This window comes from Mustela erminea, chromosome 2, assembly GCF_009829155.1.
Source record: "Mustela erminea isolate mMusErm1 chromosome 2, mMusErm1.Pri, whole genome shotgun sequence".
NCBI lineage: Eukaryota > Metazoa > Chordata > Mammalia > Carnivora > Mustelidae > Mustela > Mustela erminea.
The window spans coordinates 45,274,257-45,296,289 of record NC_045615.1 but is presented as its reverse complement, the minus strand read 5'-3'; the positions used below and the strand labels follow the sequence as shown (position 1 = coordinate 45,296,289).

General features: G+C 39.4%; 1 protein-coding gene across 8 annotated transcripts in view; it reads right to left on the bottom strand.

Moving 5' to 3' along the window:
• Window positions 1–8,155: 8,155 nt before the first annotated feature.
• Window positions 8,156–22,033, bottom strand: part of ARHGAP24 (Rho GTPase activating protein 24) — a 509,415-nt gene continuing 495,537 nt past the window's right edge. For all 8 annotated transcript variants that reach the window (XM_032332776.1, XM_032332774.1, XM_032332777.1 and 5 more), the window contains 2 exons: window positions 13,131–14,208; window positions 8,156–9,865 (listed from right to left, as the gene is read on the bottom strand). In XM_032332776.1, coding sequence (XP_032188667.1) covers window positions 9,622–9,865; window positions 13,131–14,208 — 1,322 coding nt within the window. In that variant the 3' untranslated portion in view covers window positions 8,156–9,621. The remainder of the gene's footprint in view (window positions 9,866–13,130; window positions 14,209–22,033) is intronic.

Sequence of the window (22,033 nt, the reverse complement as noted above, 5' to 3'; positions counted from 1 at the left end):
CCCCGCATCAGGCTCTCTGCTTGGCAGGGAGCCTGCTTGCCTCTCTCTCTCTGCCTGCCTCTCTGCCTGCTTGTGGTCTCTCTCTCTCTGTGTCAAATAGGTGAAATCTTGAAAAAAAAAAAAAAAAACTAACGACGTACTGTATGGTGTCTAACATAACATGATAAAAAATCCTAATTAAAAAAAAGAAAGGAAGGAAGGAAGGGAAGAAGGAAGGAGGAAAGAAAGGCACACTTGGAACACATTTTCAAGCAGAGAAGTACACTGAAAATCCCACTGTCTCAGATCACTCCCTGTCAGGCACCACTGCATGGGGCACATTCTCTCTCTCAGCTCCAGACTGAATTCCATCTGCTCAACCTTTTACAGAAGTGTGTTCTGTTTTAGTTACTGAAAACAAGCTGTGGAAATGGGCATTTCTCAAACAATTGAACTGTGATGACCGATACACAAACAAGAGTCAAATGCTCGTTCGGAATTTCCCGCCCTTTCTATGCCACATATATCTTGCTTTAAAGACATGATTCTCCTGTTATAAAAGCCAACATAAAATAAGTCTGAAATGCAGTTTCAGAGGATCAAGTTTCACTCCATGGAGTGGGTGACTTCACTCCCTTGTCACTGAACTTCTGGTCCTGTGCTTCCCTGGATCCGGAATCTCTGTTTACCCAACAGTCTAGATTGTTTGGAATTCAAAAGCAGGTGCAGAATGGGATACATCTTAAAACATTCCGCACTCTGACTAGGAAAGTGTCTCACTCATAGTTTGCCTGTTATCAATGCTTTTCCATTCACGATGGTAAAAATATTTACACAATATCAATTTTTAGGATCTAAATAATATTTCACGTGGGCTAGGGAAACTAGTAATATTAAAGTAATTCTTATAAAAGTATAAAAGGAAGACTTTGAAAAGCAATTCTTATTCTTTAGTGTTAATAAATTACAGACTTGGACTTGGTGCTAATTTTCAAAATTTGATGCAAATTAAGCTCTAAGAAAACAGCTCTGAATTTCCATTTTAATTTCTGAGCTACATTTTTAAGTAGTACCTTCATTCACTCCAAAAATATTATGGAACATCTGTCTATGTGTCCTAGGTAGGAGACAAATATGGCATAGTCCTTATCCTCAAGACCTCAGAGTAAATATATCTTTCAGTGTCAAAATCAGTGACTAAAGCAAAAATATTTCTATCTTATGTGTTTTCTTTCTTTTAAAATAACAATGTGTTCATTAGTGGTGTGACCCAAATGAGCCCATTTTTATTACTCCCTTAAAGCAATGAAACAAGAAATCTTCTTTCAGTATTATCATTTTGTCGAAATGAATTAGCTCGAGAGAATTTTGGGTATTTTCCATGACATTATAGGAGATCAAACAATTTTTACATTTATTTAAAAACATAGTATGGAGATAAAAAACAAAAGTAGATCTCCATTTAGTCAGTGGGAATTATGTGTATCTGCACTCTTTTTCCTTTAATTAAAAGGTAGACTACTATCCTTCGGTATGTTTTAAACAAATGTCAGTCTCCAAATAAAGGGAGAAATGTGATGACATCTTGAGACCTTATCAAAGACTTACAATATTGGTATCCTGAAAAGAATAGATAAAATTTTTTGGGGCTAAAAGACAAACAAAACAAAACAAAAACAAAAACAATCAAACCAGGATGTTTCTTTTCTGCATTACACGACGTTTATTTTGATACAGTTTCCTCTGGAGCAAGTACGTCCAGAGGCTGGGCTTGAGGCTTGTATTTCTGGCACGAAAACCTCTAAATCAGCAAATACCATCACAATGGATGCTGGGTGATACTCTCATAGGAAGCCAAATCTCTGAAATTGGTGCAGTTTGCAGGTAATGACTGGAGCCTACAATGACTTAACACAGAATTTAGTTATTTTTTATTAAAAGTTCCAACTCAGAACATCCCTGAATATCTGAACCAGAAACTGGACATTGAGCTCTGAACATTCACTCGCTGATTCACATCACAAATATGGACTGAGCACTTCAATCTTCTAAGGACTGTTCTTGGCACACATGGTTGTGATGAATTCAGGCAAATCTTTCCGCCTTCATGTAGTCTATATTCTAATAGGGGAATAAGGTAGTAGAAAGCATTAAGAAAACAAAGCAGGTTAAAGAGGAAAAGACATGATAAGGGATGTTATTTAGATGAGGCGGTCAGGGAGGGCCTCTCAAAAAAAAAAAAGGTCTTTGAGCATAAACCCAAATAAAGTGATAGAGTGAGCCATATTCGTATCTGAGGCAAAAGCAAGTGCAAGTGCCCTCGGGTAAGAGCCTAGAGAGAGAGAGAGAGAGCCTGTGTGTATGTGTGAATCTGTGTGTGTGGTTATGGCATGACCAAAAGTCTTGTGGGTGAAACAAAATGTACAAGAGAAAGTATGACAGTCAGAGAAATTGAAGAGCTAGGCAGGGGTCAGAGCATGGCAACATCTTGGGATTTTATTCTAAATATAGGAAAATGGATAGATTTGAACAGAGAAATGATATAATCTAAATTTTCCTTTTAGAAGGATCTCTGTGGCTGCTGAATAGGGAGAGGAGGTTGGGAAGAAAGATAAGAATGGGGCCCCAGAGGCTCTTATAAGATATAACAGTAGCACAGGAAGATACGACGGGGCTTGGACTGGAGAGTGGAGGGGCTGGGATAGGGGTGGTTTCAGGACATAACTAAGGATATGTTGTGAAATCAGGGTTGATGATATTTGCTGATAAATTAATATGTGGTATGAAAGAATCAGGATGACTCCAGAATTTTTAAGAATCTAAACCATCAAGTAAGTAATGGTGTGGTTGACTGAAGTGGTAAACAACAGGTTAGAAGCATATTTGGGAAGAAAATCATACTTTATTAGGCTTTATACTTTATTATTAGGCTATTAGATAGCCTCATGAAGTAGCAGAGATGTCTACAGGGCTGGAGTAAGGGAAGAAGTTGAGCTGAAACATAAACCTGAACATAACCAGCTTGTAAGTATTATTTATAATCATGAGACTGTATGGATCACCAAGAGACTGGGGGTAGATAAAGACGAGAAGATGGAGATACCTCTTGCTCCATCATACAGAAATTAATAAATAGTTGAGTATTCTGAGGAATGTCCAGTGAGGCAAAAATCAGGAAAGTGTGCTATCCTGGAAGCTAAGTAAAGATGTTTAAAAAATGAGGGACTGGGCACCTGGGACAATGCTGCTGAGTGGCTGAAGAAGATGGGGCTAAAGATTCACATTTGGACTTGATTTTTTTTTTAATTTTTTAAAAGATTTTATTTGTTTATTTGACAGACAGAAATCACAAGTAGAGTAGAGAGGCAGTCAGAGAGAGAGAAGGGGAAGCAAGCTCCCTGCCGAGCAGAGGCCAATGTGGGGCTCGATCCCAGAACCCTGAAATCATGACCTGAGCTGAAGGCAGAGGCTTTAACCCACTGAGCAACCCAGGCACCCCTGGACTTGATTTTTATGAATGTCATTGCTGACATATTAGAGCATGTTCTCTGCAGTATTGAGAAAGAAAGCATGACTTAGTGAGTTCAGGAGAATATTGGCATGTGAGGAATTAGACATAGGTAAGGAAAATTCAAGAATTTTTTCTAGAAAGTGAATCAGAAGAATTATGTGGAAATCAGACATGAATATGACATGAGAGAATTTTAAGAAAGCTATTATAGCATGGGTATATGTTGATAGGACTATTATATAAAGAGCAAAATTCACAATGTAAGAGAGAAAGAATATTTATTTGAAGGAGTAATGTGCTTGAAAAGGCCAGAGGGATGTGTATGGGAGGAGCACTTGGCTTGGTTGGAGCAGGTGGCACAGTCATTGTAGCAGGAGGTATGATGGTGTGTACAGGTTGCATGTAGACACTTGGGTAGATATGATGATGGAACACAAAGACATACTCTTTTGGTATTGTTTTCTTAGTTATCAGTAAGCTGGGTTATATACGTATATATGTGATGTTACTACCTGAGAATGGTAAGGGAAAGAGCTTACAGAGGCTTGAGAAGTGTGACACTGACCTTAAAAAGTAGGAAGTTAAGATACTAGACAATGATGAGAGCCATGTGAACTATATTTATATAGATAGAAGATGGAACAACTCAACATGGTGCTCTTTTGCTATCCAGTCATATTTAGTTTCTCAGGTTCAGGTTAGGAATAAGAAGGAATTGGATTTAGCCAGAGTTGGGCTGGGTGTTTTTCCTTACCATATGAGTACAGTGGTGGAAGAAAATATGAAGGGATTTGAGAACAAGGAAAAGAATAATTATAATGAGGAACCATAGAAGCTGAGCTGGTCAAGGAGGGAAGCAATGACATGAGGGGATGATAGCCATTATCAAAGTCAGGTGTCAAATGTGTTTTTTAATGCACCATTTGGGGATCATTTGAATAAGGAGTTAAATTGTCAACTCTTTGGGGGTTTCTAAAAATTGTTGGAGTGATGGTGGTAAGGAAATGACCTAAGAAGGTCATTGGCTGAGGGCCAATTTAACTCCTTATTCAAATGATTCAGTACTTTTTACTTGAGAAAGGTAACCTTCCCTAAATGGGTTGGTCTCACCTGGGCTTAGCCCTCCAGGGATCAGAAATGTGGCAACTACACATGGTCCATAAATGAGTATACTCAGTCCTAGCCCCAAGCCCCAAATGGTGCATTAAAAAACACACTTTACGTCTGCTAGACTTTCTACTCAAACGTCTACAGTAGGTTTGGTAGGTTTCCACTGCTCGGGGAGTTGTTCATTTTCCACATAGCTTTGCAGCAAGGAGCCCTTAAGTGGGGCAGTCAACTCATTCTCCACCTGTGCAATTAAAAAAGACTATAAAGAGAATAACAAAATAGGCCTTTGGGAGCCACAAGGCCACACTCTTTTTCTGTGGTTTGTGAGTTCCAACAAGGCAGAAGGTGTCTGGCTCTGGATGCTTTATTTGAATAAAAGAATGGAAGCCGCCTGGGTGTTAAGTGTTTTCAGGTCTCCTGGTGGTGTGTGAGTGAGTCTTTATGGCCAATACCACCCCAGGTCTTAAAAGATCACCCCAGACCACCCCAAAGATCACCCTAAGCCCTGAAAGTGCTTAGGCACATGCTTTTCCATGGACTAGGGAAGCCCCTGCCCCAAACTGCTAAGCTCTCTGAAAACTTCCTACTTATTCTTTAGGACTCACATCACAGTCATGGCTCTGCATTGCTTTTCCCCTCCTCATTTTTGTGATCTCGAACTCCTTTCACAGAACGCTATCTTATGGGGTAGTTATTTAGAAATGAGGTATCCCTGACAGCAAGCCTAGGGCTGGTGTGGTGGCCTTCAAGCAATATTCACTAATGGTGATGCAGATGTGAGTCTAGGCACATTCATTCATCATATTCTTAGACTTTCATTGTCTCTTACCTGATACCTTTAAAACCAAACACATTCTTCAGTGTCCACACAGAGTTGATGCAGGACAGTTACGGGTGGTCCTTGGGGCATTATTCTCAGATTGTGGAGGCAACTGTATGATCTCTGGTAGAAAGTATACCTTGGGTTACCTCTTCCTTGCCATCAAATCTCTGGCAGATTATCCAAGAAAAGGCAAATTTAGTCTCCCTGGGACAAAATTATATCCTCTGCTGGTGAGCCAAATTCTTGAGGCCAGACTCTATTTTCTAGAAGCTGGAACACTCTTTCAGTAGAAAGAATTTGAGGGATAACAGCTACCATTTATTGAACACTTACAATATATCAATATATACTGTGTGAGTCAATTTATTTAGTCATTTCTCAAAAAAAAATCTTACTTTTCAGAAAAAGGAATTGAGGTGTACCAACATAATGTAACTTTTCTTAAATTCTTATAGCTACAAAGTCATAGAACTAAGATTTGAAATCCAGGCAGGTGTCTGATTTCAAAAGCTTTATGCCTATCATTTTCTGTGATGTTACTCTAAGCAAGAAATCATTCTGCAATGAAAGGAATACTGAGGTGTATGGCCAAGGTCACAGTCTTTAAATTCTCCTGGATTTCCAAGGAGAGATAATTATATCAATTATCAATTATATCAATGATTTCAACGATCCTACCTGGAAATTACTTATTTTTTTTTGTTTGTTTTCAATTTAGGGATTAGCTTGTGAATAAATAAATAGGAATGAGATTATTGAAGTTTCTCTTCAATTTTTTAGGCATTTCATAATAAAATGACATATAGAAACAATATTTTAAAAAGTATAGATGTCAGTGGGCCTACTGTCATGCACAATTCTGTTTTAAGTGTTCTCTGAAGGATACCCAGCTATATGGTTCAGCTAGAGAAACCAACATTATAGACTCAACGCTTAGGAGCCAATCCTTTCTCCTGAGCTCATAATTTAAGAATCATTCTAGTCACTTAATTAGTTTAAAAGAGGTCTATACAGGATGTAGCAAATGAACTCTTGATACTACCTACTTATTTCCATTTTATTTTTCTGTCAATTTGTAGTTGATATTTTCTGGGCATTTAGCTGAATTAATGGAAGAACTAATAGAAACTCAGATGGACAAGCTACTCATGGTACACAGCGATTGAAGGTCATCACCACTGAGATTGGTAATTAAAATTAGCAGCATCCCTCATAAATCAAAGACCGGATTTACAGCTAACTCTCCATGCTGGCACTCTATGGAATAAAGAGCGGAGATGGAAGAGTTTAAGATCAGTCAGATACAATTCTACTCTCTTAGGTAAGGAAGCTCCATTTATTAATAGAGCTATCAATAGGGCTAACTGGCGGACACTGGGATAGTCACATTACATACCACCTTTAAGTATCACAATGTCACTATTTGGTAAGAGTTATTACCTCCACTTTACTGATGAAAAAACTGAGGCTCAGAAAGGTTAAGTGACTTGTAATTCATTGCTGTGCATCTTGCCTAAGGCATGTTGATGAGATGCATATGTAGGTCTTTTTGGCTCTCTGTTTCCTGCTATTTCCATTCTACCATGGTGTTTCCTAAAATGTCTCTTATTGGTGAAGAAAATAATCAGGTATGGAAAAGACTAAAATAGATATATGCAAATTAGGAGGGCAAGGTAACTAATTCTGAGTTGAGATACTAGAAGCTTTATAGGGGAACTAACATTTGATCCGGCTCTTTAAAAAAAAAAAAAATGGTAGGACTGTGCCAGGTAGAAGGAAGGTAGTGAAGATGGACATGACAATAGAAGGTGGAAAGTTCCAGAGGCATGAGGGGCATGGTAGGGGTGGGGGAAGTGGTAAGAGCTACAAAAAAAAAAAAAAAAAAAAAAAAAAAGCAGGTCACAGCCTTCTACACCGTGGGAAGGGCACACCCTGTGGGTAAGTAAGAGTCTTCATGATAGTAGGTAGCAAGGCCATGTGTGGTAGGATGGGCGGCCTAGAAGGGGCATCCTGCAAAAGGAGAGAGGCTTTCATCAAAGACAAGGAGGAACTGACCAAAGAGAGTAGACCCAAAAAGCAAGGCTGAGTGGACTGGATGGTACTTGGTGAGTGAATTCAAGAGTGGAGAAGAGTGGAGAGAAAAATGAGGAAGAACGTTTAGGGCATCCTCTCTGTCCAGCAGGTGCTGTGCTCAGCTTGCACACCATCTCCCTCACCAAAACCACGTAACAAGTCCGTGAGAGGAGTATTGTTGTTATTCCCAGTCTACAGTGCAAAAAGTGAGGTTTAGAAGTCTCAGTCAGAGCAATTTGTGGAGAATCTGAAGGTAGGCTGGGTAACTGCACGGCCTCTGATTTTTACTATTGCATCCTTCAGCTCCCTGGAGGAGTCCACGGTTTTCATTCGCTAGGACAGGGCCTGGGAAGAGATGAAAATGTATGTAAGAGAGCTCCATTGAGATCAACAGGGTACATTTTGAGTTTAACTTTTCTATGTGATATCCAGGTGGAAGTATCTGGTTAACGAATCCAAAAGTGGAAGAACAGGAAACTAAAGGTGACGAGGCAGCAGTATTATAGAAAGTGGTTAAAACCCAGGGACCACAGAAGTTTGCTTGGTGGAAGGATATACACGAAAGTGATTGGTGATGAGGCTGGATGCTCTAAAGACGTAGGTTCCATTTGAAAATAAATAAGCACACACAGACATAGAACCTTCTAACAACACAGTTCTATAAACTCAAGCAGTCTTTATTTCCAGTTATGCCTTTTGTGACTTTTCGATCTAGTGTGAGAAATAGTTCCTTGCCTGGCTTCCCAAAGTCATTGCCTTACTGGAGCATGAAGAGTTGTTCTTTCCAAACTCTACCTCCAGAGAGCCTTGGGCTCCTACAGACGGCCACCATTACTCATGTGCATACACTTGTCAAAATTGGACCTCAAAACATTCACATCTTAAAATTGTTGTGAACAAGTATGTTTTCAACTGGGAAGAAAAAAATTGTAAAAATTAGAAGCAAAATGGTTGGCTTCTTCCTAACTCGTCTCCTTCTCCTCCTGGGCTATCCACTCCATCCCCTGCCTTTCCCAGCAGTCCTGCAGACAGAATCCCGGGTGACAAAAGGACAGTAAGCCTGAGTGACAGAAACGTCCCTGTACGGATCGCATGCTAGCCGTTCAACTGAGAGGGTCACGGTCACACCATCTCACTGCCTGCACTGCAGTGTGTTTGCTGGGGGGTGGAGGCAAGGTCTGAGTGGATAGGAGGGGTTCCTGTGGCAACGAGTTGCGAGCATTGTTTCCCAACCTCCAAATGGCGTGAAGAACTGTTCTGGAAACCATGTAGCCGTTACCGAGACTCAGTCCGGAAGGTCAGAGTAGTTCATGGCGTGACTCATTAAATGCTTTTACCATCTGCTCCCTCTAAAGTGCATTCTGCACAGGAGACATTCATCTGTGGGACTGACCAGGCAGACGCAGACAATAAGCCTTGAGATGGGGCCTTTTATTTTTTTCCCACAAAATCCAAAATTCTCTGTGTCAAGACACCTCCCTAAGAAAACTGAGCAGTGTCAGGGGAGGAATTTAAAGAGCAAACCAAAGGCTCCTGGTGATTCTACTGTATTTTATAAAACTATTTACATTTCTCTTTTGGTCATGGCGGGGTCTATTGGCACAAACAGCACAGCCACGAAATATTCTTTTGACTTTAATAACTCATCTGATATATATTTATATATATTTATATATCTGCTCATCTTCATTTCCTCAGCAAGAGGGGAAATAAAAATATTGATCTATAAAATAAGCTGATGATAACACAATGCCAAAAATAGCTCATGTTAAGTGCAAGGGTGAAGCTTGAAAGCAAGCTAAATTGCAACAACATATTGATTTAACATTTTAAATACAAGACTTGCAATAAAATAATTCTTGAGATATGCTTCCCATTTTTAGTTTACTTTTTAAAACTACTCTCTATACACATATCCAGTTGTAACACTTGACAGTAGCATTATGGGGCATGATATAACTTTGGTACACATTGCAGATATGGATGGGTAATGTCTGTAAATGATATTCCTTCACCAGTTAGAGCACTGTACAGCAGGGGACCAGCCACCCGATCCCACAGAATATTCCCACCAGCACCCCGGAGCCCCCGCCACGTCCATCGGAGACAGCGGGAGGAAGCAGGCTCACTGGATCCATATTGTGTTTCCTCTCTCGGTTCTCCTGGGTTCCACTGTCAGCTCCCCAAACGTGGAGAAAAACTGCTCCATTTCTTTCTGAAGCATGTCATTTCTTTTCTCGGCATCTTCTTTTGCTCGCTCGGCGTTTCGCATTTTGATTTCTATCATTGTGAACTTCTTCCTTTCTTGATCCAGTTCATCGTGGAGGCTCATCATCTCTGTTTCCAAAGTCAAGTTTCGCTGCTCTAAGCTAGAGAAGGTGAGGGAAGGAACAAAGGATAAAGTGATGTCATTCACTTGAAATGTGATGGGGATGCAGATATTTTCTGAACTCTATCTCTACAAGGCTTAGGAAATTGTAATGGACCCTTTCAAATCAGTAAAGTAAGGTCTAATGATTTAAAAGATGTATTTTTACTTATTCGTTCATTCGTTGATTCTATCTGCTGGGATGATTTACTATCATTTCAACAAGAAGACCCCAAGACCTCGCTTGGAAGCATTTAGTTGTCATTTGATTGTGAATAAATGAATGTGAGCACAGAGAAGCCGCAGACTGATTATCAGGGAGCACAGAATGGCAGATGCAGGAGGAAACCCCAACCACAGGGCTTCCTGCAGTCATTTCAGGTGAAGCTGGCTTTACTAAAAGAAAAGAGAAAATCTGATAAAGTTGGAAGAGAAAAGAGAACATCGTATTTGCTTTTGGGCAAAGGAAAAATAACGATAGTGAGAATGTCATGGCTGGATAGCTCAAGTCTTTTCTGCCAGGAAGTTACTAATCAAAATAAAAGTGGCATAGCAATATTAGTATCAGAAGAAATAGATTTTCAGCAAAAAGCGTTATTACAATTAAAGATGACCATGACTTAATGATAAAAGGACCAATTCACAGAGAGATATGAACAATCCTGAACTTTTATTCACCAAGTAGTCTAGCCTCACATTATTCAATATAAAATATAATAAAATCATAAGGAGAAATTGATAAATCTATAATAATATGAGATTTTCCTTTCTCAGAAATTACAGATCTGATAGAAATTAGAAGAAATGTAAAAGGTTGGAACAACTTGACCAACAGACTTGATCTATTAGTCATATATGGAATCCCAAACCAGTAAAAACAGAATAGTTTTTACCAGGCCAAATAATTGATAATATAAACAAATTTCTCCTACCACAATACAGTAAGGTTAGGAACTAATTTGGGGGGTAAAAGAACATCAAACAAATATGTTTAAAAGCTAAACAACACATATCAGTGATAACTAAACAAAATAAAGTATTATCTATCTATCTACAAGCATCTATATCATATATCTATGAATTTGTCTAACTTCAGTATTTATGGGATGGAGTTTAAAAGAAATTGAAAGAGAAATGTATGACTGCAAATAGGAACGATCACAAATTAATTAGAACGGTCAACTCTTCCATTTCTGTGCCTTGGGCCCATGACAGCTCGTCTGCCCCACTCTGCTATGGGCCTTTCCCTCCGGCTGTCAGGGGGGTAAGAATGCTACAGGAAGAGGGCTCACTGAGATGACATTCTACTGGGAAGTTCCATTATTTTCTCAAAGTCTCTGAAGTGCACCATAGATCACAGAACACAAACAGGCCACCAGTGTTCTCACAAATGAATGTGTATATCAGCAACCATTCAGAATAGCTTTTTTCCCTCTATTAATACAAGTTTAAAGTGCTGTCTCTTGCTTCCCAGTGCTAAGTGCTAAGTTATTGTCACGTACTGGCAGAAATTCAGAGCTCTGGTAGCCAGTGATTCCAAAAACGACACTCAGAAATGAGAGTCACCTTATTAGCTGACAGCATTTTTCTTCTTCCGTAAACCTCCTGTCACTTGGCATTATATAGAAAAATTCAAACCAAGTTTCTGTTCAGCAAGATTTACAAAAACTACTTTCTAAGAAAGTCATTTTTCAACTTAATGTGTAAGTGGTACTTCAGTTTATATTTACTTTACCAAAGTTCTTGGAAATCTGTAACTTTTGGCCTGATAACTGATTAATGGATGGGAGACATATTAAAATGCACGGAAGCCAACTTTATGTATAAAGCAGCAGCGTGTGGCATCTGGTGACATGGAGCTTCTGAAGCAGGACAAAGACTGAGGCCCACTCCTAGGAGGACCCCGGAACACCCATGAAGGAGGAGGGCCACCAAGTTGCATAGTCTGAAACGGGGGTGGAGACCACAGAGGGCGGCTTCATGCTGAACTAAGCCTTGAGCCTTCTACTTGAGAGTGAAATGCCCTCTTCACCTACACTAAGCTGAGGGGAGATCATGAAGACCATCGGTTTTAGAATATCCGTAACCATGGTGAAAATGTCGGGGAGGACATTCTGGTTTCGGGCCCAAGGTGCTGTTTGTGAGCCCTGGGCTCCATTCTCCATTCCCACCTCTCAAGTCCACAGAACACATGACAGTCGGGGGCGCTGTGAACAAAGGACCCTCGGCAAACACCCCTTATCCTGCTGCGGCTGCTTTCCTGGAGAAGTTGCTAGGCACACTCCTACCTTGGCCATCTTGTGAGGAGATGCAAACTGATATAAATTAGGAGTTTGCATCATCACTTCCTTAGAAATCATAGCTTTTGCTCCTCATTTAGCCTACAATTTCCCTTGTGCATATGAACACACTTTACGTCATTGCTCTTCTCAAAAACATCCATGGATCCTAATCTCAGAACAAAAACCAGACTGAAAATGATCCCCAAGGTCCTTCGCCGCTGGGCCCTGTTCCCCCTCTGAGCCCCCAGCCCAGCCCATCTCCTGTTATTTCCACTTGCTCTTCTCTCCCGGGATCCGCACGGCTTCCTCTTGGACTACCTGGAAGGCTCTGCACGTGACCTTACACCTCACCAAAGCTTCAGACCCCTCTGCCGTGTTAGTCTTCCACTTAGTATCTGATCTACTTTACTTCTTGATCTGTCTCTGCGGTGGAACGGAAGCGGGTTCCATGAGGGCTGAGTTTTTGTCTATTTTATTCACCGCTGACCCCTCGAGGCCTGGCACTGAGCCCGGCGGGCAGCGGACCCTCTCTCAACATCCAACGATTAAAATAATAAAAAAGAGAGATGTTTCCTTCGACACCTTATCTTTATCCTCATCTCACCCTCTGCCCATCAGTGAAAACAGGCTCCTTACTTCCCATTGATCCCGGGCCCTCTTTCCAGCCCTTAACACAAACCTACACATTTAATAACAGACGATAGAATGATGGAGACACTATTCTGTGCCAGGGACAATGCTTGGTGATTTCTCATACGCTTTTAAGGTAAAAAATTACTCATATTTCCAGTTTTTCACAGTAAGAACCCGAAAGCTCACAGGGAAGTCTCCCCAAATCCCACAGCTTACAAGTGGGGAAGCCTGGACTTGAACTCGGGTCTCTGGCTCTGGAACCAGCTTGTTTAACCTCCCAGGTCAACCCATCCCTGCGGGAGGAGGTGGTTGCAGCCTTTCTGGCAGCTAGGCGCTCCGGATTTTCCTCACCTCTTTATCCTGGACTCATACTCTATCTTCTGTTTGGTCATCTCCTGCTTCAGGCTGGACACTAAACTGTGCAGTGCGCTGTGGTTGCTGGTGGTGTTGCCCACGAATGTCTCACTATTGTCACTGCTGCTGGTGGCACGACTACTTCGACCTCCCACACTCCTCCGGTCACTCTTGTTTTCATAGTCTCCAGGGTGGGAGAGGTCGTCCTGCGGGGGCCCATCCAAAACAGGGTCCTCAAAATTAGCCCCGTAAAAGTCTTGCTCTGGGCAGGTGGTGGTGGAGGAGCGACAGGAGTTGGAATTCTCGGGGAGGGAGATTTCGCAGGAGGAGGTGGACCAGGTGGCACTGTCGACGCTCTGTTTGTCATCCAGGTTCATCATGGAGAACTGCTGATGGACATTGTCATAGGTGGAGAGCCTGTTGTGCTGGCCTGACTCTCCCGCTTGCTCTTTCTGCTTGTTATCCCTCAGGGTCACATAGCCATTGGGCAGCCAGCTCATACTGCGACCGTTCATGGGGTTCCCAAGTGTGTCGGGGTTCAAAATGCCCATTCGCACGGTACCGTTCTGGACACTGTGGGTGCCCATTTTGGTACCAGACCCCTTCAGGGAAGAGGTCCTTCTGGCCTGTAAGCTCCCGTTGGGAGTGGTCTGGGTTTTCTCCAGACCTTCCACATTACTGCTGCTGAAGGATCCGTTGGTGACTATCCCACTGCCCTTATTGAAGGCAGGATTCTTTTTGACCATGAGAGGGGGGCTCCTAGACACATCCAGCTTGTGAACGCTGTTCCTCGGGCTATTGGTTTTACTTCCTGGTACAGCTGTGGGGGACCCGTTATCCATGCCGCTTCTCTGAGGAGACTCAGACTTGTCCCAAGAGCACCGCCTACCAGGACTGTCCTTGGTATTATTGTTCTCCTTGTTCTGTAGCTGACCCATGGTGGCTTTCTTCTGAATTTCATTGTTATTGTTACTCACTCCATCTTGGGGTTTGCTTTGTGGTTCTGTCTCTTTGGGGAAAAGGCGGTCGTGCTTGCCAATCATCACGGACATCAACTGCTGGACCACCACAGTGCCTAGAATCACATAGGAAACACAGTAATACGAGTGAAATAGTTTTATTTCCCACTTCGAAAGTGACTCTTAAAGAACCACAACCATAATCAGCATTATTATCAGTAGTGCTAAACTATATTCTTAATGATGATAATAGCAATAGAAACCAAAAGTTCTTGAGCATTTACGTTTGCCACAAACCACACCAAGCACTTTATTTTTGTTAGTTGGGTTTTAAGACAAATCTCTGAATAGGTGGTTATTATCATTGTACTGTAAATGTTAAGTAACTTGATGAAGGTCACAAAGCTATTAAGCAGCAGAATTAGGACTTCAAATCAGAGCTAGCTAGTTCCAGAGAATAGGCTTTTAATCCTTAGACACCATTTCCTGCAAGTTTGAGATTTATGAGAAATCTTCCTTAGGAGGAGGTCAATGTGATCTCTCATCTGACAGTTGCCTCAAACCACCAAGATATTTTAGTGACATTTCTTAGTGGAACCCTATATGATCTCTGGTGAATATGGGTTCTGTCTTTCTAAGGTAGCAAGATAAGTTCCATGCGACTTTTGTTCACTATTCAAAAGTTTCAAGGCATTTTAAGTGACATCAGCCAGAATGGTGTAATAAGGATCTCCAAAATCCTCTTTTCTGTAAAAGCAACTAACAAAAGTATCCTGAATCAACATTTATAGGGACCTGGAAATTAATTAAAGGCTTGTTACAGTCTGGAGAATTTTTACTCAAGAAAAATGGTGGCTCAGTAAGAAACAGCAAGTTCTGTGGGGTTTTAACTTTGTCCCCATCCTCTTCTTCCCAGCTTTGCAGGAGCTTTGAAAGCTAGTATCCCACAGTCACAGTGGGAACCAGCAGATTGGCAGCCACTGCAATGGACAAAACAGAGTTGGAATTCCAAACTCCATTCCCAGAGTACTGTCACTGCTTGACCTGTTTGTGGTTCCCTTGAAGACCCCCCCTCACAATGCATGTCTTTATTTGATCTGACCAGGAATCTGACCAGCGTGAAGAGCATTTTTCTCAGGGGCATTTGTCAAAAATAATGAGGGCTCTTTCGTTTAACATCATGGCTGCCAGAAGCAGTGGAAGACAGTTGGGACAGACAACAGGCTAACCACAAGCTTAAAAGGAATCTGAGGAATGTGATTTCCATGGGGTGGGGGGTGGGGGTTGAAAAGCTTGGCTCTATTCCTGGGAGTTTAGAAGACTACATGCATCTTTAGGGTTATGTGCATGTCTACAGCTGTTTGTATGCTCAGGAAAGAATTAAAAGTCCCTAGTCTCTGCCCTCTGGCTAATCTTGAGGCTCTGCATGAGCAGAAACTGAAGGCTACTGAAGAATTGTGAACTACCTGACTGTCAAGGTTTGCATACATTTTTGCCCTATGGTTAATAAAAGGGGGTGGGGACTATTGGTCTAGGCAATTTAAGGAAATCTTTGCCAATAATCAGTTGACAGCAAAGCAAACCAAGCATAGACATCAGTGGCCACATATGGCAAAGAATATACACTTTACAGAATTAGTCCAGAAAAATCGCTAGGCAAACAACAACAAACCTAAGGAAGGGGACCTGATATCCAAAGTTCTCACATTATTATATTATTAAAAATGTCTTTTCAATGAAGATTTTGAGACATGTAAAGAGTAAAGACTTTATAGCCCATACTCAGGGGGAAAAAAAATTCTGAGGATGCCCAGACAGTGTACTCACTAGACAAAGACTTTAAATCAGCTGTTTTAAATGTGTTCTAATAACTAAAGGAAACCATGTCTAAAGGACCAGACGAAAGATGTCTAAAGAGATGAGATGGAAATGAGAATAATGTTTCACCAATTTATTTATTATCAATAAAGAGACAGAAAGTATAAAAAATGAACCAAATAGATATGCTGGAGTTTAAAAGTATAAAAACTGAAATGAAAAAAAAATCAGTAGAGGGAAACAACAGCAGATACGAGCAGGCGGAAGAAAGTATGTTATACCTGAAAATAGGTCAACTGACGTTATCCAGTCCAAAAAACATAAAGGAAAATAAAGGAAGAAAAATAAACAGCCTCACAGACCTGTGGGACACCATAAAGTATGCCAGCATATGCCTAATGGTAGTTCCAGAAGGAGAGTCCCATAAGAGAAAGAATATTTAAAGAAATAATTGCTGAAAATGTCCCAGTTTGATGAAAAACATGATCTGTATATCCAAAAGGATCACCAAATTCCATGCTAGATAGATGTCAAAGGATCCAAACCTAGACCCACTGTAGTAAAGCTGTCTTAAACCAAAAACAAAGAAGGACTCTTGAAAGGAACAGAGAAACAACTCATGTACAAGGGATCCTTAGTAAGATTAACAGCTGATTTCTCATTGCCAGAAGGTAATGCGATAAGATATTCAAAATACTAAAAGACTGTCAAGCAAGAATTCTATGTCCAACAAACCTATGCTTCAAAATGGAGGGGAAATAAAGACATTGCTAGATAAACAAAAACTGAGAGAATCTGTTACTACCAAACCTGCTCTACAAGAAACAACAAAGCATTAGGCAGGACATTTTAAATGATGAAAAGTCCTATGAGGAAGAAAATAATTTTCTTACACAGATGAAAATACCATGGTTTCTATTTGATTCTTGTATCTTCACTATGCACTGTAAAGGATGAATTAGAAATGAGTATAAATTTCAGACAGCAAAAATAACTCAAGACAATAAAGGATAAAAAAGTTAATCCATTATTAAAAGCAGTAATTCATTAAAAAAAAATCAATGGACTTCTCAGGTTTTATGGAATACTAGCTTAAATCTCAAGAATATTTTCACATATTTCTCACTGCCTTCCAAGCTGAGCTCCTATCCCTTAAAACTGGCTATCACCATTAAGTAGGCTTCTCAAGTAGTTTCCTAACTTGGAGTCCCTTCCCCCTCAATAACCCAAGAAACTCCTTAAGTATTCATTTATTCATGACCCACAATAAACAGTATAGGCTAATGGAGACATCAATCATCTTTGCTTTGACTTGAAATATACTAATTTGATGTGTTAACTGGGTTTATATGATGTTGCTCTTAGGAATAGTCTCCAGTAAATAGACACAGAAAAACAATTTAAATTCCAGTTAGTAAGTGTACTTTCTATACAAAATACTTAAATTGAGATTTGGTGGGGAAAACTATGACAAGGGCTTTGGCAATGCAGATTCCTACCGAAAACAGCTGCTAACTGGCTAGCTGTCAGAGAGCAGAGGCCTGATCTGGCTGGGGTGAGGACACTCTTTAGCTTAAAGCAACGTGTTGGCAAAATCTGACTCTGAATGTAATTCAAAAATCAAATTTTGAATATGAAAAAATGTATAAATCCATTATATCCTGCACACTTCTGTGATAATCCAAAACCTAACAGTACATTTAGATCCCAAATCTTCAACGCGCCAGGTCTGATTCTGGGTCAATGTTGCTCAAACATTAGTGTTCATTCAAATTACCTGGAGATTCTGTTAAAATGTTTTGGGTGGGGCATGAGATTGTACATTTCTAACCAGCTCCCAGATGACATCAGCAGTAATCCAACCTGTCCCCTTCTCAGCAGCAGCACCCACCTCCCTCCCCGGTGAGGGGCAGCAGGAGGAAATAAAATTCTCCAGGTGGAGAGGGAAGGGTCTGGTTCAGATTCTAATATCACCTGGGAGCTTCAGACTTGCAGGACACACTGAAGACCTTCTCAATCGGGGAACTTGCACATTAACAAGATCTCCGGGTGGCTCCTATGTATGTTGGAGTTTGAGAAACAGTGATTTAGGTGGAGATGTTTCACTTACATCTTTTAAATTAAGTTTCTCAAAAGGCTGTGAGATAGGACTTAAAATTTTTCAGAAGAGAAAATTGAGGTTCAGAGAGGTTCAGCTGTTTGCTCAAGGCCACCAAGATGATAAATGACCAGGGTGAAATGTCATACTTTGTCTTCTTACTCCAGAGCATGCCCTCATTCTAGATGTTTCAGCTGTTGGAATTTAAGCTGTAGCAGCAACAAGTAAGCTTGGAGTTGTTCTAAGTAAGAAACTAAATAAAAGACATCTATGTATTGAATCAGAGTTGTGGAAGAAAAAGGACTCAAAAGATGAATGGTATTATATATCCATCTTTACTTTTTTAGCCACCTCTGAATCTGTCATCCTATTTTCTGTGCATGTAGGAGTGAATCTGATGAAAAGATTTTAGTATAGTTAAAACGGCTGTCAACACTGTCGTTTATGCACTGTTTGAAGACTTGTGTACTTAGTCCTATTGCATTATTTGCTCATATGACAGACACACTTTCAAATATTAGCCGCCTCGATTATATATGCCTCTGTCTAGTACTTTGGGAAAACGGAGCTTCCTCCCTTCACTAGAATATTAGCATCTGAAGCATCAGTGCTTCTCACCAGAGCTGTGAACTATGCAGGGCATTTAATTAATTGAAGAGTGACATTCCCAAGATCTCCATAACAAGTGTGTGAACAGTCATGACAAGTTACCTGCCATAATTATAGAGTGACTGTCAGGGCCCTAGTGATCTAGAAATCTCTTTCTTCTACCTTGGGAGGCTTTGCTTTCATCTAGTATACAGAATAATCAATGGCAATAGTTCTTGCAAAGGGATTTTCTTTCAATTTTTATATCTTTTTCGGAAAGACTAGCTTAGTAATGATGAAGTATGTGTCACTATATACTCTTTTTTTTTTTTTTTTTACTTTTTATTTCCTGCTCTCTGTCATTCTCTTCCTTGGGCTGCTAATGAAAAGCCTGAAGCCCAAATAATGAGGTCCGAGTGGTTATGATCACCAGCCCATTCTGAAGAGTCCAAGCAGATTCGGGGGTCCCAGTGTGCTATGTGGATCCTGAACTTCCCCTCACCTGTATACATTTATAAAGGCTGAATTTAAATACCACTTTATAGGCACTTCTTCACAAGAATTGGATAAGAATTCAACTTTCCTTTAAAGGTACCTAGGACTTTAAAATACACATACATTATCAGGTGTATACGACAGCCATCTACGAAATGTAGTTCCAATTTGCGTTTTTGCAATGCCTAACCTTATACATGTGTCATTCTGTATATGTACAGATGTCTGTAAGTTATATAATGAATTTTGACAAACGACAGTCCTGGAAAAACCATCTAATCGTGAAATAGGCAATTCCCTTGTGCCTGTTTGTAGCCAATTCCCTATCCCCACCTTCGAACCATGGTAATCACTGATCTGCTTTCTAACACTACAGTTTTTCTTTTTCTAGAATTTCATATTAATGGAATTATACAGTATGAAGTCTTTTGTGTCTAGGCATTATTCACTGAGTGTAATACTTTTGAGATTTATCCATATTGTTGGATGTAACAACAGTTCATTATTTTCATTGCTGGGTAGTATTCCATTTTATGAATATTCCAAAAATTATTTATCTTGTCACTGATTGATGGACAACTGGTCTGATTTCAGATTGGAGCTATTATGAAATAAAGTTGATATGAATATTTGACTAGAGTTTTGGGTGAACATGTATTTTCTTTATATGGGGCTAAATACTTAGCACACTGCTCTCTGTTGGGTCTTATGGCTAATAAATAGTTAAGTTTTTAAGTTAAGTTAAAAGTTAAGTTTTTAAGTTTTTAAGAAGCTCCCCAACTTTGCAAAATAGCTCTAACATTTTGTATTTCTACCAGCCAAGCCTAGTATTTTAAGTCTTAATTTTATACTTTGTAGAGGATGTGTAGTGGTAGCTCATTATAGCTTAAATTTGCATTCCTGTAATGACTAAAAATACTGAGCATCTTTCTATGTGTTATTTGCTATTTCTTTATCTCTGATGAAATGTCTAATTCAGATCTTTCACTCATTCCCCTCCCCCCAACTGGCTTCACTGTCCTATTATTTGTGTGAGTTATTTATATACCTTTAAAATAAATTCTTTAATCAGATATTTGATTCACATTATATTCCTCATTTCTATGGCTTGCCTTTTTGTTCTCTTAAGGATATCTTTTGAAGAGCAAAAGTTTTAATTTTGATAAAGCCCAAATTCTCAATTTTTTTTATGGTTAGAGATTTTTGTGTCTTAGTAAGTCTTTGACTAACTCAAAGCCATAAGGTTTTTTCTCCTATATCTTCCTCCCTAAGTTTTATGCTTTTAGCTCTTACATTTAGGTCTATGGTCCATTTCAAGTTAATTTTCTGAGTTATGAGAAGTAAGAATAGAGGATTTCTTAAAACAGATACGAAATCTTCCAGGATCATTTGTTGAAATGACTATCCCTTTCCCACTGAACTAACTTGGCACATATGTCAAAAACAAATGATGACATGTGTAGGTCTATTTCTTGACTCTGTTCTATTACATTGATCTATATGACCATCTTTATGTTGTTACCACACTACATTGATTATTTGTAGCATTATAGTTAAGTCTTAAATCAAGTAGTATATTTCAACTTTCTTTTTCCCTTTCAAATTGTTTTGACTATTCTGGATAATTTTTATTTCTGTGTAAGGTTTACAAGCAGATTGTCAATTTCTACAAATAAATTTTTTCCCTGATATGTTTGAGAATTATGTTGAGACTATAGGTAAACTTTAGGAAAATGAATAGCTTATTGATTTTGACTATTCTAATTGATGAACATAGTATATTTCCCCATTTATATAGTTTTTTAAATACATGTTTAGTAGTCTTCAGGATGTATGTCTTGTGCATATTTTCTTAAACTTATCCCTAATTTTTGATATTTATAAGTGTTGTTCTAAAATTATATTTTTATTTCAATTGCCATCAATGTTATTGCATAGAAATAAAATGAATTTTTATAAATTGACATTGTCTCATATGACCTTGGTAAGTTCACTTATTAGTTATAATAACTTTCCTTGTAGATTTCCTAGCATTTCCTACATGAGTTATCATCTTGTCTGTGAATAAACAGAGGTTTACAATTTCCTAATTTGTGTGTCTTTAATTCCTTCTTAACACTTTCTTGTCCTAGCTAGGATTTCTGGTACAATCGAAGTGCCGGAAGTAGGCTATCTTACCTTATGCTCAATCTTAGGGGGGAAAGCAGTCCATCTTTCACCATTAAGTGTAATATTATAACTAATTTTTTTTTTTTTTACAGGTGACCTTTGTTAAGTTCCTTTTATTTCTAATTTGCTGACAGCCTTTACCATGAGTGGTGTTAGATTTTGTAAAATACCTTTTTTATATCCAAGGAGAGGATTAAAAAAAATTTGTCTGTTAATATGGTGAATTACATTGATTTTTAAATAGCTATCCAAGTTGGCCTTCCTGGGATTAAAACCCACTGGTTTTGGTTCATTATCCTTTTTATATGTTCCTGAAGTCAGGATATTAGGGCCAAAGACATTAAAAAATATCAAATAAAATAATAGTAAAGGTTAAATATAATGCCTAAGAAATCTATTTGGTTGTTAAAACTATCAAGAAATACAAGGAAGTGATTGATACAAATGTTTATATAGTAAAATAGAGTTATAAGTAAGTGTGGGAGTAAGATGGAGTAATAGGACACAGAAAAGGACTTTGGGATGCTTAAAAAAGTTATATTTCTTGACCTGGGTGGGGATTTCTAGAGTATTTGTCTTATATAACTTCATTACGATGTGTATGTATGTGCATTATTGGTGGTTTTCATTATCATATGCATTCAAATTTTTAAAAAATATTTTATTTATTTGACAGAGAGAGAGAGAGATAGCGAGAGAGGGAACACAAGCAAGGAGAGTGGGAGAGGGAGAAGCAGGCTTCCCACTGAGCAGGGAGCCCAATTCAGGGCTCC